At 61.4% G+C, this 16,751-nt stretch overlaps 2 protein-coding genes across 2 annotated transcripts; one reads left to right on the top strand and one right to left on the bottom strand.

The window, feature by feature from the left end:
• Positions 1-5: 5 nt before the first annotated feature.
• COXFA4L2 (cytochrome c oxidase hypoxia associated subunit FA4L2) lies at positions 6-4,324 on the top strand (the record flags this gene model as incomplete). The annotated part of the gene is made up of 4 exons (XM_085535430.1): positions 6-56; positions 2,885-2,973; positions 3,982-4,042; positions 4,135-4,324. Coding segments are annotated over 4 exons (258 nt in total), but the record flags the coding sequence as incomplete, so codon positions are not given.
• An 815-nt stretch (positions 4,325-5,139) lies between these two features.
• SHMT2 (serine hydroxymethyltransferase 2) lies at positions 5,140-15,542 on the bottom strand. The gene is given in 14 exon segments (XM_085535454.1): positions 5,140-5,474; positions 6,041-6,148; positions 7,555-7,593; positions 7,596-7,709; positions 8,513-8,612; positions 9,014-9,179; positions 9,976-10,115; positions 10,931-11,053; positions 12,726-12,807; positions 12,896-13,096; positions 13,627-13,706; positions 13,825-13,985; positions 13,988-14,024; positions 15,485-15,542. Coding segments are annotated over 14 exon segments (1,503 nt in total). The 5' UTR covers positions 15,509-15,542; the 3' UTR covers positions 5,140-5,346.
• Between the last annotated feature and the right edge of the window lie 1,209 nt (positions 15,543-16,751).

Here is a 16,751-nt window from a genome sequence, read left to right as displayed (position 1 = left end):
TGAAGGACGCTCTGCTCGGAGCCCGGTTCTCCCGGCACGTCAAGCGACACCCGGGTGTGAGTGAGACCCCCCCCCACCCCGGGACCCCCCCACCCCATCCCTGGGGGTCTCTCCCCTCTCTGGACCCCCTCCCACATCCCACCCCCCCACCCCATCTCCGCCCTCTGCTCCCTTCCCCACCCCCCTCCGTGCCCCCCAGCGCTGCCCCCCGCTCTCATCTCCCCCCATCTCCACCTTCTGGGGGTCCCATCCCACTCTGCGCCCCATATCTGACCCCATAGGGCTGCAGCGTGGACCTCCTGCCCCACCCCATACCCCACATCTGACCCACCCCGTACCCCCCCCCCCATCTGACTCCATTGGATGCATCGGGGTCCTCCTGACCCCATAACCCACATCTGCCCCCATTAGGATGCGGCAGGGTCCTCCTGCCCCACCCCACATCTGACCCCATTGGGGTGCACCCCACATCCCCCTCCCTCCATCCCCCTTTTATGGGGACCCCATAGGAGGGGACGGGAAGGGGAATCCAACCCGAACCCCACCCGGCCCCACAGCTCAGCTTTGGGGCAGCACCCCGTATCCACCCCCATAAGCAGAACCACGGTCCCCCAAACAGCTGGGACAGACCCCCCCCCATTCCAGCAGCCCTATGGGGGGGGTCCCAGGCCCCCAATGTGGGGAGGTGCCCAGGGCTCGGGCTGAGCGTGGCTTAGAGTCACGTCGGGCTTTTGGCAGCGGTGAGAGGAGCGGCTGTGCCAGGCTGGAAAAGATGACTAGAGCTGCTATTCTATGGGGCGGGGGCTCTATGGGGCCGCTCACACCTATAGGGCGGAGTCCCAAAGGTCCCATTGCAGGCGCTGGAAGCCCTTATAGCGGCCAAGGGGGGGCACAGTGGGGCAGAGCAGCAGCGTGGCATTGCGGGCACGATGCCCTGTGCTGGGAGCGGCTCCAGCCCCATAGCAGCGGCTCCAGCTCCATAGCAGCGGCTCCAGCCCCATAGCAGCGGCTCCAGCCCCATAACATCGGCTCCAGCCCCATAACATCGGCTCCAGCCCCATAACAGCGGCTCCAGCCCCATAACATCGGCTCCAGCCCCATAACATCGGCTCCAGCCCCATAACAGCGGCTCCAGCCCCATAGCAGCGGCTCCAGCCCCATAGCAGCGGCTCCAGCCCCATAGCAGCTCGTTGGCAGGAGCTCTCACCCTCCCTCATTTACGGTCCCACCGTCGGGGTTCGGTGTGAGCCGTCCTGAGCGGCTCTATGGGGCTGGACGAGTCTTATTTGGGGTCTTAGGGGGGGTTTGGGACCTTAATTCATCCCAGGCGTTAATTAGGTGGAGGTGGCAGATGGTGTGTGGGGCTCAAGGGGGGGGGGGACGATGTGTGGGGTTCAATGGGGGGGACGGAGCCCTTTTATCCCTGGGTAATGGGATAGGGGGGGGGGTATAGGAGAACATGGGGGTGTTTTGCAGCCGTTCCCGGTGGGGAAATTGAGGCAAAACCAGCTGGAAACGGGAGGTTAAAACAAGCTCCGGGGGTGGGCGATGAGGAGCCGGGGGTTAATGGGCACCGAGAGCGGCGGCCGAAGCTGCCGTCCCTGGGGGGGGGGGAAATGATGGAGCCTCATTATTTCGCCACCGCCGCCATCGGGGGGGGGTCAGAGGAGCTTCGGAGCCGGAGATTGAGGCCGAGTCCCAACGGGAGGAACCGAGCGAGGAAACGGGGGGGAGGGATGAGATGGGGGGGGGGAGATGGGCAGCATGGGGTATGGGGGGTCGGGGTGGGGATGGAGGGGGGATGGGGGGGGGGTGAGTGAGTACAGCCCTCAAACGGGTGTTGTATGGATATATAATGGGGGTGGTGGATGATGGGGGGGGCTGGAGGGATAGAGGAGGGGGTGTAGGAGGGGATGGAGGGTGGGGGGGTGCGGTGGAGGGAGGGATGCAAGAGGGAATGTGGGGGGGGGGGATGCAGGGCAAGGGGGGATAAAGGGGGGGGATAAAGGGGGAGATGGAGGGGGGGATGCAGGGTAGGAGGGGATGGAGAGCAGGGGGGGGATACAGGGCAGGGCTGGATGTAGGGCAAGAGGGGATATGGGGAGGATGCAGGGCAGGAAGGGGGGGGGGCAGGAGGGGATGCAGTGGGAATACAGGGCAGGAGGGATGCAGGGGGGGATATGGTGGGGGGGATGCAGGGGGGGATAGAGGGCAGGAAGGGATGGAGGGGGGGATGGAGGGCAGGGGGATGCAGGGGGTTATGCAGGGCAGAAAGGGATGGAGGGCGGGGGGGGGATGCAGTGGTAGAGGGGGGGCAAGAGGGGATATGGTGAGGATGGAGGGGGGGATATGGGGGGGATACAGGGCAGGGCTGGATGTAGGGCAGGAGGGGATGTGGTGGGATGGAGGGGGGATGGAGGGTGGGGTGGAGGGCAGGAAGGGATGGATGGGGGGGATGGAGGGCAGGGGGGTGATGCAGTGTTAGATGGGGGCAAGAGGGGATATGGTGAGGATGGAGGGCAGGGGGGATGGAGGGGGGGATGGATGTGGGGCTGCAGGGGGGGCTGCCAGTCAGGCCGTGGTGCAGGATGGGGCTGAGCTGCAGCACTGCATTCAATGCAGTTGGGACGAGCAGCCATTTCTCATTCGGGTCCCAATTCCTCTCCAGCACGAGGCGATTTTTCTCTCCCTCCTTTAATTCAGTCACTCCAGCTGACAGCTCCGCCGTGTTGTGCAGCCCCGGTACAGCGTCGCTCTGCCATATTCCCCCTGTAAATCTCCCGTCCTTGTCAGTTCTCCCTTTCACTCCCCACCAGCCCTGATAAATATTCATCTATTTGGGGGGGGGGGGGGATTTTTCATCCCTTCCTCCCTCTCCCTGCAGCTCGTTCCCCTCATTGGATTCATCAGTGTGGGGCTGGGCAGCGCCGTGCTCTACCTGCTCAGGTTGGCGCTGTACAGCCCCGATGTCAGGTATGGGGCAATGGGGGGTTTGGGGGGGTCGGTGCTTTGATGGCCCCTACAAGCACAAGGTGATGAGGACCCCATGTTCTACCCCAGCATGGGGGGCTCTGGGGGTCCCTGTAGCAATGGGGATGTGGGGTTGGAGGGGGGGGCTTTGAGGACCCATCCAGCTTTGGGGTTGGGGGCTTAAAGACCCCTCCAGCCCTAGGGTTGGGGGCTCTGAGGACCCCTCCAGGGCAGGGGATGGGATGGGGGGGGGTTAAAGACCCATCCAGCCCTGGGTTGGGGGTTAAGGACCCCTCCAGTTTTGGGGTTGGGGGCTTAAAGACCCCTCCAGCTCTGGGGTTGGGGGCTCTGAGGACCCCTCCAGGGCAGGGATGGGATGGGGGGGGTTAAGGACCCATCCAGCCCTGGGTTGGGGGTTAAGGACCCCTCCAGTTCTGGGGCTGGGGGGGTGTTAAGGGCTCATCCAGCCCTGGGGATGTGGGTTTAAATGGGGGGGGCTCTGAGGACCCCTCCAGGGCAGGGGATGGGGTAGGGGGGGGAGGTTAAGGACCCCTCCAGCTCTGAGGTTGGGGGGGGGGGTGTTAAGGGCTCATCCAGCCCTGGGGATGTGGGTTTAAGGGGGGGGGGGGGGGGGATGATGGACAGGCAGACAGTGATGGATGGACAGAGGGCAGATGGTGATGGACAGATGGACACACAGGGGGAAGGAGGGGGAGTGAGGATGGGAGGCAGCACAGTGAGGATCTATGGGGTGGGTTAGGGGGGCACAGATAGGACCAGGGGTGCCCCCAGCCCCCAGGGTTATCCCTACACGGGGCCCATAGGGGAAGAATGGGGTGCCTATGGGGCTGGGGAGGGTGGGGGGTTTGGGTGGGGTGGGGGTAGCCCATGGGGCTGGGGGTGGCTATGGGGCTGGTGGCTGTGGGGCTGTGGGTGCTTATGGGGCTGAGGGGGGGGTCCTGCCCCCATTCCCCCCCACCCCTATACTGATGGCCCCATTCCTTCTTAAAGCTGGGACCGAAAGAATAACCCCGAGCCCTGGAACAAGCTCGGCCCCACCGACCAGTATAAAGTGAGCACTGGGATGAACTGGGGGGGGGGCATTAATGGGGGGGGGCATTAATGAGGGGGGGTGCAGCCCCTCACTCCTCTCTCTCCCTGCAGTTCATAGCAGTCTCCACCGACTACAAGAACCTGAAGAAGGAGCGGCCCAGCTTCTGAGCAGCCCAAAGCCCCCCCAAAGCCCCCCCCCTTATTACACTCCTTGTTCCAACACCCCCCCCCCCCATACACACACAGTATCCCCCCCCCCCCCCATTAACTGGGCAGCAATAAACTCCCATAGGGATGCAAAGTGGTTTCCCAGGCTCACAGTGTCCCCATAAGGATTGGTGATGGGGGGGGGGGATTTGAGGGGGGGTTTGCCCCCCCCCAGCCCTTTGCTTCCGCTCTCCCACGCTCCCTGTGTTTGGGGGGGGGGGGGGGGGGGGGCTCATCAGGGTCCTGGTCCCAGGGGGGGAAGCAGGAAATGGGGATGGGATGGGAAGCAAACAGCCACAGGGCATTTATATGTGCCCCCCCCCAAATGAAATGGGAACTACGTGCAGTGTGACACGGCCTGGGGGGGGGCAAAGGGGGGGGTCCTGGCTGCTGCTGTGAGGTTTGGTTTGTCCAATGGGGATGGAGAGAGGTGGGCTGATGTGTGGGGCGGGCAGGGGGGTGGGCTGCCTATGGGTGAGGGGGGGGCAATGGGGCAAGGGAGGGGGCTATGGGATGGGGGTGCTATGGGGTGAGGGGGGGCTGGAGTATGGGGGGGTATGGGGAAGCAATGGGGTAGGGAAGGGGGGCAATGAGGTGGGGGGGCAATAGGGTAATGGGGGGGGCAGTGGGGTAATGGGGGGGGCTATGGGGTAATGGGGGGGTTCTGGGGTAAGGGGGGTAGTGGGGTGAGGGGGGACTGGAGTATGGGGGGCACTGGGGTAAGGGGGGGGCTGGGGTATGGGGTTGCAATGGGGTGGGGGGACAATGAGGTGGGGGGGTAAGGGGGCAGAGGGGTAATGGGGAGGGTGCTTGGTTAAAGGGGGGGGCAATGGGGTAATGGGGGGTAATGGGGACATCAGTGGAGCTCCTGCCCCCCCCCCATCACCCCACACATCCACACACTCAGGCTGCGCCCCCCACTTTTATTAGCAACCCCCCCCCATAGAAAACAGGGGGGAGGAGGGGTTGGTCCCTATGGTCCCTACACCTTAACACTAAACAGGACATGAGCTGGGGGGGGGGGGAGCCCCATCTATAGGGCAGCAGCAGGGTGGGGTGGGGTGTGTGCAATCCCCCCTCCCCCATTAACCCCCATTATTTGGGGGGGGGTCGCACTTAATGGTCAGTGAATCCGGGCATGGGGAAGGACCTGGCGAAGGTCTCGACGCGCTGCCGCAGCTCGGCCAGGAGCCGCTGGGTCCCTTCATCCCGCAGCAGGAAGGAATGGAAGTCTGAGAGTTTACCTATAGGGGGGGGGTTAAGGGTGGGATTTGAGGGGGGGGGGGATGCACAGAAGCCCCCCCCAGATCCACTGCATGGCTGTGTTCATGTTTAGGGGTGGGGTAAAGCAGCCCTATGTCCATGGTTTGGGATGGGGGTGATGGGGGGTCTTTCCTTAACCCCCCCCCCCCCCATCCTGGCTGGTGTTGTTTGGGGTCTGGGGGGTTATTAGGGGGTTGTAGGGGGGGATTAGGGGGGTGTAGGGGGGTTATTAGTGGGCTGTAGGGGGGTTATTAGGGGGCTGTAGGGGGGGATTAGGGGGGTGTATGGGGGGATTAAGGGGGTGTAGGGGGGGTTATTAGGGGCTGTAGGGGGTTATTAGGGGGCTGTAGAGGGGATTAGGGGGGTGTAGGGGGTTATTAGGGGCTGTAGGGGGGGATTAGGGGGGTTCAGGGGGATTAGGGGGGTGTAGGGGGTTATTAGGGGCTGTAGGGGGGTTATTAGGGGGGTGTAGGGGGTTATTAGGGGGCTGTAGGGGGGGATTAGGGGGTGTAGGGGGGATTAGGGGGGTTCAGGGGGGGTTTCTTACTGGTTTTGCTCTTGACATCCAAGGCCAAAGCGATGCCCTCATCGATGAACTCCACCACCTTGTGGAAATCCTCCTCCCTGAAGCCACGTGATGTCAGAGCGGGGGTCCCTGTATGGGGGGCAGGAGGGGTCAAAGGGGGGGGGAAATGGGGAGGGGGCGACCCATAGATATCCACAGGACACACATGGACCCAAAGGACCCACAGCCACAGCCAGACAATGGACAAACATCCAGCCAGGGGACCCCAAAGACACCAAAGGGGGACCCCAAAGTCACCAAGAGACCCACTGAAGGGACCCCAAACTCACTATAGGGGACCCCAAAGTCACCATATGGGGTCCCCAAAGTCACTATGGGGGACCCCAAAGCCATCAAAGGGGGGACCCCAAAGTCACCAAGAGACCCACTGAAGGGACCCCAAACTCCCTATGGGGGACCCCAATGTCACCATATGGGGTCCCCAAAGTCACTAAGGGGGACCCCAAAGCCATTGAGAGGGACACAGACCCACTGAGGGGACCCCAAAACTCCCTATAGGGGACCCCAAAGCCATCAAAGGGGGACCCCAAAGGTCTCTATGGGGGACCCCAAATCCACTGTTAAGGACCCAGACCCACTGAGGGGACCCCAAAGCCACTAAGAGGAGATAGACCCACTGAAGGGACCCCAAAGTCACTATGGGGGACCCCAAAGCCATTGAGAGGGACCCAAACCCAGCAAGGAGACCCCAAACTCCCTATGGGGGACCCCAAAGCCACCAAAGGGGGACCCCAAAGTCACTAAGAGGAGCCAGACCCACAGAAGGGACCCCGAAGTCACTATAGGGGACCCCAAAGTCACTATGGGGGACCAAAAGCCATTGAGAGGGACACAGACCCACTGAGGGACCCCAAACTCCCTATGGGGGACCCCAAAGCCATCAAAGGGGGACCCAAAGGTCTCTATGGGGGACCCAAAGCCATTGAGAGGGACCCAGACCCACTGAGGGGACCCCAAACTCACTATAGGGGACCTCAATGTCACCATATGGGGTCCCCAAAGTCACTATGGGGGACCCCAAAGCCACTAAGAGGAGATAGACCCACTGAAGGGACCCAAAGTCACTATGGGGGACCTCAAAGCCATTGAGAGGGACCCAAACCCAGCAAGGAGACCCCAAACTCCCTATGGGGGACCCCAAAGCCACCAAAGGGGGACCCCAAAGGTCTCTATGGGGGACCCAAAGCCATTGAGAGGGACCCAGACCCACCGAGAGGACCCCAAAGCCATCAAAGGGGATCCAAGCCCAGCAAAAGGGACCCAAAGCCACCATAGGGGGACCCCAAACTCCCTATGGGGGACCCCAAACCCACCCCCCAGAGCCACCAAGGGGGACCCGAACCCACCCAAGGGACCCCACGCCACCAATGGGACCCCACCATCCCTTTGGGGTCCTGCCGCCCCTCCAAGCCACAGAGCAGCCCCAGATCCCATATAGAGGTAACAGGGGGGTGGGGGGGGGGGTCGCCCCTCACCCAGTCTGAGCCCCCCGGGGGTCAGGGCGCTGCGGTCCCGGGGCAGGTGTTTTTATTGGCTGTGATAGAGACCAGCTCCAGGACACGCTCAGCCCGGGCTCCATCGATTCCTTTGGGCCTCAGGTCCACCAGCACCAGGTGGTTGTCGGTGCCCCCTGTGAACAGAGGGGGGGCTGAGCGACCCCCACCCCATAGCGGAGCCCTGACCCACATCAGACCCCAAAGCCCCACCAGACCTTCGTCCTCCATCAGACCCCGGCTCTATATTAGACCCCAACCCCCATCAGACCCCTCCCACCAGATCCCCTCCCCACATCAGGCCCCCAACACCCCCATCCCCCTCCAGACCCTCACCCTGCCCCATATTAGACCCCAGCCCCACCAGATCCCCACCCCTACCAGACCCCTACCCCACATCAGACCTCCACCCCATCAGATTCCATCCCACATTGGACCCTCAGCTCCTACCTGCCCCTTACCCCACATCAGACCCCCATCAGACCCCATCATCGCCCCACATCAGACCCCCATTAGACCCCACTGCCCCCCACTGGACCCCCAGCCCCTACATGCCCCCTGCCCCATATCAGAACCCCATGAGACCCCATCATCCCCCATTGGACCCCCAACCCCTACCTGCCCCTTACCCCACATCATACCCCCATCAGACCCCATCATCGCCCCACATCAGACCCCATTAGACCCCATTGTCCCCCACTGGACCCCCAGCCCCTACATGCCCCCTACCCCATATCAGAACCCCATCAGACCCCATCATTCCCCATTAGACCCCGAGCCCCCACCTGCCCCCTACTCCACATCAGACCCCCATCAGACCCCATTGGACCCCCATCCCCTACCTGCCCCCTGCCCCATATCAGCCCCCCACCCCCCATCAGCCCCCCACCCCCCATTGTGCCCCCTGCCCCCCCAGCCCCCCACTCCCCCCACTCCCCACCTGACACCAGGGTGTACCCGCGCTGCAGCAGCGCCCTGGCCATGGCCTTGGCATTGAGCAGCACCTGCTGGCAGTACTGCTGGAACTGGGGCGACTTGGCCTGGATGTGGGGTGATGGGGTGGGGGGGGACACACATCAGCACGGTGCCCCATAGCGGCCCATCCCAACCCCATAGCATCCCATCCCAGCCCCATAGCGGCCCATCCCAACCCCATAGCATCCCATCCCAACCCCATAGCGGCCCATCCCAGCCCCATAGCGGCCCATCCCAGCTCCATAGCATCCCATCCCAACCCCATAGCGGCCCAGCCCAACCCCATAGCGGCCCAGCCCAACCCCATAGCGGCCCATCCCAACCCCATAGCGGCCCATCCCAGCCCCATAGCGGCCCATCCCAACCCCATAGCGGCCCATCCCAGCCCCATAGCGGCCCATCCCAACCCCATAGCGGCCCATCCAGCCCCATAGCATCCCATCCCAGCCCCATAGCTGCCCCACACCTGTTTGAGAGCCACGGCCACGGCGGCGATGGCGTGATTGTGGGGCCCTCCCTGCAGTGATGGGAACACGGCGAAGTTGATCCTGTCCTCCAGGTCGTACAGGGTCTGTCGGCCCGTCTGACGGTCAACCCAGCGAACGCCCTTACGGTAGAAGATGAGCCCGGACCTGAGGGTGGGAGAGAGCTGCCCTATAGCTGCCCTATAGCTGCCCTATAGCCAATGGGATGCCCTATAGCCAAGGGGATGCCCCATAGCCAAGGGGATGCCCTATAGTCAATGGGATGCCCCATAGCCAAGGGGATGCCCCATAGCCAACGGGATGCCCTATAGCCAACGGGATGCCCTATAGCCAAGGGGGTGCCCTATAGCCATTAGGATGCCCTATAGCCAGTGGGATGCCCTATAGCCATGGGGATGCCCTATAGCCATGGGGATGCCCTATAGCCAATGGGATGAACTATAGTCAATGGGATGCCCTATAGCCAAGGGGATGCCCTATAGCCAAGGGGATGCCCCATAGCCAGGGGGATGCCCTATAGCCAATGGGATGCCCTATAGCCAATAGGATGTCCTATAGCCAATAGGATGAACTATAGCCAATGGGATGCCCTATAGTCAATGGGATAAACTATAGCCAACGGGATGCCCTATAACCAAGGGGATGCCCCATAGCCAACGGGATGCCCTATAGCCAACAGGATGCCCTATAGCCATCCTACTGACTACAGCCAACAGGATGCCCTACAGTCAATAGGATGCCCCGCAGAAAATAGGATGCCCTATAACCAATAGGATGCCCTATAACCAATAGGATGCCCTATAGCCAACAGGATGCCCTATAGCCAATATGCTGCCCCATGGCATCGCCTGCCCCATGTTATACCACCTGGGGGCTGCCCCATGCTCTGAGTTGGCCCCATCCCCCCCCATATCTCAGCTCTGCCCCCCACGTTCTGACCCACCTGGCCCCGCGCAGCGTCTTGTGGGTGGTGCTGGTCACCAGGTCCGCGTGCTCGAAGGGGGACGGGATGACTTTGGCAGCCACCAGCCCACTGATGTGAGCCATGTCGGCCAGCAGGAAGGCACGGACCTCATCACACACCTGTGGGTATGGGGGGCAACGACCAGCCCCAGAGCAGCACCAGCCCCATAGTAGCACACACCCCATAGCAGCACCCACCCCATAGCAGCACCAGCCCCATAGCAGCACCAGCCCCATAGTAGCACACACCCCATAGCAGCACCCATCTCTATAGCAGCACACACCCCACACCCACTCTTTACCCTCACCCACCCCATAGCAGCACCCATCTCTATACCAGCACCCACCCCTATAGCAGCACCCACCCTTCACCCTCATCCACCCCATAGCAGCACCCATCCCTCACCCTCACACATCCCATAGAAGCACCCACCCCTATAGGAGCACCCACCCTATAGCAGCACTGATCCCATAGCAGCACCCACCCCACACCAGCACCCACCCCATAGCAGCACCCATCCCTATACCAGCACCTGTCAGCACCCAGCCCCGCACCCTCACTCACCCTATACCACCACCCATCCCTATAGCAGCACCCACCCTATAGTAGCACCCACCCCATCCCAGCACCCATCCCTATAGCAGCACCCACCCCATAGCAGCACCCACCCTATAGTAGCACCCACCCCTATACCAGCACCCATCCCTATACCAGCACCCATCCCTATAGCAGCACCCACCCCATACCAGCACCCACCCCATACCAGCACCCACCCCTCACCCATCCCACCCCATAGCAGCACCCACCCCAAAGCAGCACCCATCCCCTAACAGAGCCCACCCCCACACCATCACCCACCCCATAGCAGCACCCATCCCCATACCAGCACCCACCCCACACCATCACCCACCCTATACCAGCACCCACCCCCCACCTTCTTGATGCGCCCATAATCAATGAGCCGCGCGTAGGCGCTGGTGCCCGCGATGATGATGCGGGGCCGGAAGAGCCGAGCGGTCACCTCCAGCTGGGGGTAATCGATGAGACCTGAGAGCGGCTGAGATGGACGGACAGACAGGGAGGGACGGACGGACAGGGGGGTTAAGGGACGGGATGGGGGGATAGAGGGATAAAGGGGCAGATAGGGATAGAGGGATGGAGAGGGATAAAGGGATGGACGGAGGGACAGGGGGGTAATGGGATGGGATGGGATATGGGATGGGATATGGGATGGGATATGGGATGGGATGGGATATGGGATGGGATGGGATATGGGATGGAATATGGGATGGGATGGGATATTATGGGATGGGATATTATGGGATGGGATATGGGATGGGATGGGATGGGATATGGGATGGGATATGGGATGGAATATGGGATGGGATGGGATATTATGGGATGGGATATGGGATGGGATGGGATGGGATGGGATGGGATGGGATATAGGATGGGATGGGATGGGATATGGGATGGGATATAGGATGGGATGGGATGGGATGGGGATGGGATATGGGATGGGATATGGGATGGGATGGGATATGGGATGGGATATGGGATGGGATGGGATATGGGATGGGATGGGATGGGATATTATGGGATGGGATATGGGATGGATGGGATGGGATATGGGATGGGATATGGGATGGGATATGGGATGGGATATGGGATGGGATATGGGATGGGATATGGGATGGGATGGGATATGGGATGGGATGGGATATGGGATGGAATATGGGATGGGATGGGATATTATGGGATGGGATATTATGGGATGGGATATGGGATGGGATGGGATGGGATATGGGATGGGATATGGGATGGAATATGGGATGGGATGGGATATTATGGGATGGGATATGGGATGGGATGGGATGGGATGGGATATAGGATGGGATGGGATGGGATATGGGATGGGATATAGGATGGGATGGGATGGGATGGGGATGGGATATGGGATGGGATATGGGATGGGATGGGATATGGGATGGGATATGGGATGGGATGGGATATGGGATGGGATGGGATGGGATATTATGGGATGGGATATGGGATGGATGGGATGGGATATGGGATGGGATATGGGATGGGATATGGGATGGGATATGGGATGGGATATGGGATGGATGGGATGGGGATGGGATATGGGATGGGATATGGGATGGGATGGGATATGGGATGGGATGGGATGGATGGAGGGGTAGGGGGATAAAGGGGCAGATAGGGATAGAGGGATGGAGAGGGATAAAGGGATGGACAGATGGACAGAGGGGTTAAGGGGAGGAACAGAGGGATGGATGGATGGAGAGAGGGACAAAGAAAGGGATGGGATGGGATGGGATGGGATGGACAGAGGGATAATGGGATGGGATGGAGGGATAGAGGATAAAGGGGCAAATAGGGATAGAGGGATGGACAGAGAGAAAGGGATGGGTGGATGGATGGACAAATGGATGGACAGAGGGACAGAGAAAGGGATGGGTGGATGGACAGACAGAGGGATAATGGGATGGGATGAAGGGATAGAGGGGCAGATAGGGATAGAGGGATGGACAGAGGGATGGATGGACAAACAGAGGGATAGACAGATGGATGGGAGGAGAAAGAGATATCCACACAGACAGGGGGTTACACATCTTACACAGTGTCCCACAGCCCCACAATGTAACGCATGGAGGCAGCTGAGCCCCCCCAAACCCAAACCCAAACCCCTCCCCCCCAACACTCACATCCAGCTTATAGGGCATGGACTCAAAGAAGATGGAGGTGGCCGAGATCCTCTTGGTGTCCGTCATGTACCCATGGGTCAGGCTGTGGGGGGGGGGGGGGCACAGGGTTGGGATTGAGCTCAGATTATAACCCCCCCCCATACACCCCATTAAGCCCCCCCAGCACCTACTGGCCCCCATCAGGCAGGTCCAGCCCCATGAGCCGCTCGTGGGGCCGCAGCACAGCGGTGTAGGCAGCGAAGTTGGCGGGGGAGCCGGAATAGGGCTGAACATTGACACCCCACAGCTCGGGGTCCAGGTCGAAGGCGTCCAACGCCCGCTGCTCACACAGCAGCTCCAGCTGGTCCACAACCTCGGCCCCCCCATAGTATCTATTGGGGGCGGGATGGAGGCTCAGTGCTTCCATCACTCCCATTAACCAACACCCAGCACCCCCATTCACCACCATTAACCCCCAGCCCCATTAACCAACCCCATTAACACCCAGCACCCCCCTCCCCATCACCCCACTCCATCACCCCCCATCACCCTTTGCCCATCAGCCCCCTCCCCATTATTCCCCTCCAATACCCACCTCCCATCACCCCCCACCCCCATTAACCAGCCTCCATCACCCCCCTCCCCATCATCACCCCTTCCCACCCCCCATCCCCATTACCCCTCACCCCCCCTTGCCCACCCCCCCCATCTCATCACCCCCCCTGCCCATAACTCCCCCCTAATGCCTCCCCATCCCCCCCTATCACTCCCCCATCACCCCCCACCCCCATTAACCAACCCCCATCACCCCCCTCCCCATCATCACCCCTTCCCACCCCCATCCCCATTACCCCCCACCCTTTACCCCCCAGCCCCCCCCCAGCCCCCTTACCCCCCTTTACCCCCCCCCCCCCCCCATTACCTCTTCCCCGGGTACCCCTCTGAGTATTTATTATTAAGGCAGGACCCCAACGCTTCCAGAGCTGCACGGCTGCAGAAGTTCTACAAACAGGGGGGGGTGTATTATGGGCTGGAAACCAGCATCACCTCCATGCTATGAGACCCCCCCCCTCCATGCTGTGATGCTATGAGACCCCCCCCATGCAGTGCCCCCCCTCACCTCGGATGCAATCAGCTCCAGCCCCCTGCATTGCCGGTCCTTCTCCTTCTGCACCAGCCCCCACACCTCGGGGTCGCTGTCTGCAAGGCTCTCCTGCCCTGTCCAACCCGGGGGGGTCGTTGCATGGCCGGGGGCTGCAACTGCTGCTCCGTGCTGCGACCTCCAGCTGCAGCCAGCACGAGGATGCAGCGCTGCAAGGCCTAAATGGGGGGGTGGGATGAGCTGCAAGGATGGAGACCCCCTGAACAGCCCCCCCACCCCATAAGGGGATGTGGGGCTCTAAGGGGGGGGGGGGGCACATTGAGGTCACTGCAACCACAAGTGCAGCTCATGCAGGTGTGTGCATGGAGCAACTGCTGCATGCAGTGAGTGTGTGCATGGAGCTGCATGGGTGTGCAAGGAATGAGTGTGTGTGCATGGAGCTGCATGGGTGTGCAAGGAGCAACTGCTGCAAGCAGTAAGTGTGCATGCATGGAGTTGCATGGCTGTGCAAGGATCAACTGCTGCATGCAATGAGTATGTGCATGGAGTTGCATGCTTGTGCAATGTGTGTGCATGCAATTAGTTGCATGCTTGTGCAAGGAGCAACTGCTGCATGCAATGAGTGTGCATGCATGGAGCTGCATGGCTGTGCATTGAGCAACTGCTGCATGCAATGAGTGTGCATGCATGGAGCTGCATGGCTGTGCATTGAGCAACTGCTGCATGCAATGAGTGTGCATGCATGGAGCTGCATAGCTGTGCAAGCAATGAGTGTGTGCACGGAGTTGCATGCTTGTGCAAGGAGCAGCTGCTGCATGCAATGAGTGTGTGCATGGAGATGCATGGCTGTGCAAGGAGCAACTGCTGCATGCAATGAGTGTGTGTGCATGGAGCTGCATGGGTGTGCAAGGAATGAGTGTGCATGCATGGAGCTGCATGCTCGTGCAAGGAACAACCTGCTGCAGTCAACTAACGTGCACGCACTGAGTTGCATGGCTGCTCAAAGAGCAACTTGCTGCAAGCAACAAGTGTGCACGCACGGAGCTGCATGCAAGGAGCAACGAGCAGCTCCATCCCTATGCAAAGAGTTGCATCCTCGTGCACAACAACCCACGCACGGAGCTGCACACGGGGGGGGGGGGTTGCAATGCAATGCAGACCCCCCCCATATAGAGGAGGGGTCGGGTCATTGCGGTGCTGCCCCCCCCCACGTGCAGGTTGATGTAACCGACGCCGCCCCGTTGCATCACCCGGCTGCAAACAGGGCACGGAGCGGAGCCGCCCCCCGGGGCCGCCCCATAGAGGGGGCAGCGGCCAAGGCCGGGGGGGGGGGCGGGGGGGGCAGGAGGTGAAAGGGGGGGGAGGGTTATGGGGGGGGGGGGGGTGGACTTTGAGATGGGTGCAAAGGTCGCGGGGGGGGGGGGGCAAAGTGGGGCCCGGGGGGTTGGACCCCCCCCCCATCCCGGATACAGGGACCCCCCCCCCATTTAGGACAAATAGAGCCCCCCCCCTTAACACAGCGTTAAACACCGGAGCCCATAGAAGCACCGAGACCCACCCGGAGAGCGGAACCCCCCCCCAAACCCAACCCCATAGCACACAACGGGGACCCCCCCATGATCATCCCCACAGGACCCCCCCCCAATCCAACCCCCCCCCCCCCATCACGACCCCTCACCGTCCCCACTCGGAGCGGCCACATCTCCCCGCTGCTCCCAATGAGCCCCGCCCCCAACACGGACCGGGCCGGGGCGGAGCCAACGGGGCAGACGGGAAAGGGGGGGGGGCAACGTCCCACCCCCCCCCCTCCTCATTTTAAGCTTCTTTCGCTTCTTATTTTCGTTTTTTTCTTTATTAAAAATAATAATAATAATAGGAATCATCATATGGGAGCGTCCCCTGCTCAGTGCCCCCTCCCTCCCCATCCCAATCAGCCCCGGCTCTCACATGATGGGGGGGGTCCCAGTATTGGGGGGGGGTGTCCCCCATGGGGAACACAGGGCAACACGAGGACCCCCCCCCCCACCACCACCATAGCACTGAGCCCCATGGGACCCCCCCCATATTGCACTGAGCCCCATGGGACCCCCCCCATATTGCATTGAGCCCCATGGGGATCCCACCCCCCCCAGCACCGAGCCCTGTGGGGACCCCCCCCCCTGCATTGCAACAATGAGCCCCCAAAGACCCCGACCCCAACATTGCACTGAGCCCTATGAGGATCCCCCCCCCCCACTATAGGACTGAGCCCAATGGGGACTTTACATGGCACTGAGCCCCATAGGGACCCCCCCCCAGCACAGAGCCCCATGGGGACCCCCCTGCATTGTACAGAGCCCTACAAGGACCCTCCCCCATGGCATGGAGCCCCATAGGAACCCCCTTGCACTGCACTGAGCCCCATAGGGACCCCCACCCCTGGCACTGAGCCCCATGGGGACCCCCCCCCACATTGCACTGAGCCCCACGGGGACCTCATATAGCACAGAACCCCCTGAGGACCCCCCACACACACACCCATGGCACAAAGCCCCATGGGGACCCCCCTACATGGCACAGAGCTCCACAAGGGCCCACCCCCATGGCACTGAGCCCCATAGGGACCCCCACCCCTGGCATAGATCCCCATGGAGACCCCCCACCCCCAGCACAGAGCCCCATAGGGACCCCCACCATATGGCACAGAGCATCACAAGGACCCACCCCCATGGCACTGAGCCCATAGGGACCCCCCTGCACTGCACTGAGCCCCATGAGGACCCTCCCCCATTGCACTGAGCCCCATAGGGACCCCACCCCTGGCATAGATCCCCATGAAGACCCCCCCACATTGCACTGAGCCCCATAGGGACCCCCCTGCATTGCACAGATCCCCATAGGGACCCCCACCCCTGGCACAGAGCATCATAAGGACCCCCCCACATTGCACTGAGCCCCACAAGGAC

This window comes from Coturnix japonica, unplaced genomic scaffold, assembly GCF_054131305.1.
Source record: "Coturnix japonica strain WE unplaced genomic scaffold, WE-NBRP24 Scf121, whole genome shotgun sequence".
Taxonomy (NCBI): Eukaryota; Metazoa; Chordata; class Aves; order Galliformes; family Phasianidae; genus Coturnix; species Coturnix japonica.
The sequence above is the reverse complement of the archived record's forward strand: the minus strand, read 5'-3'. Positions and strand labels throughout refer to the sequence as shown.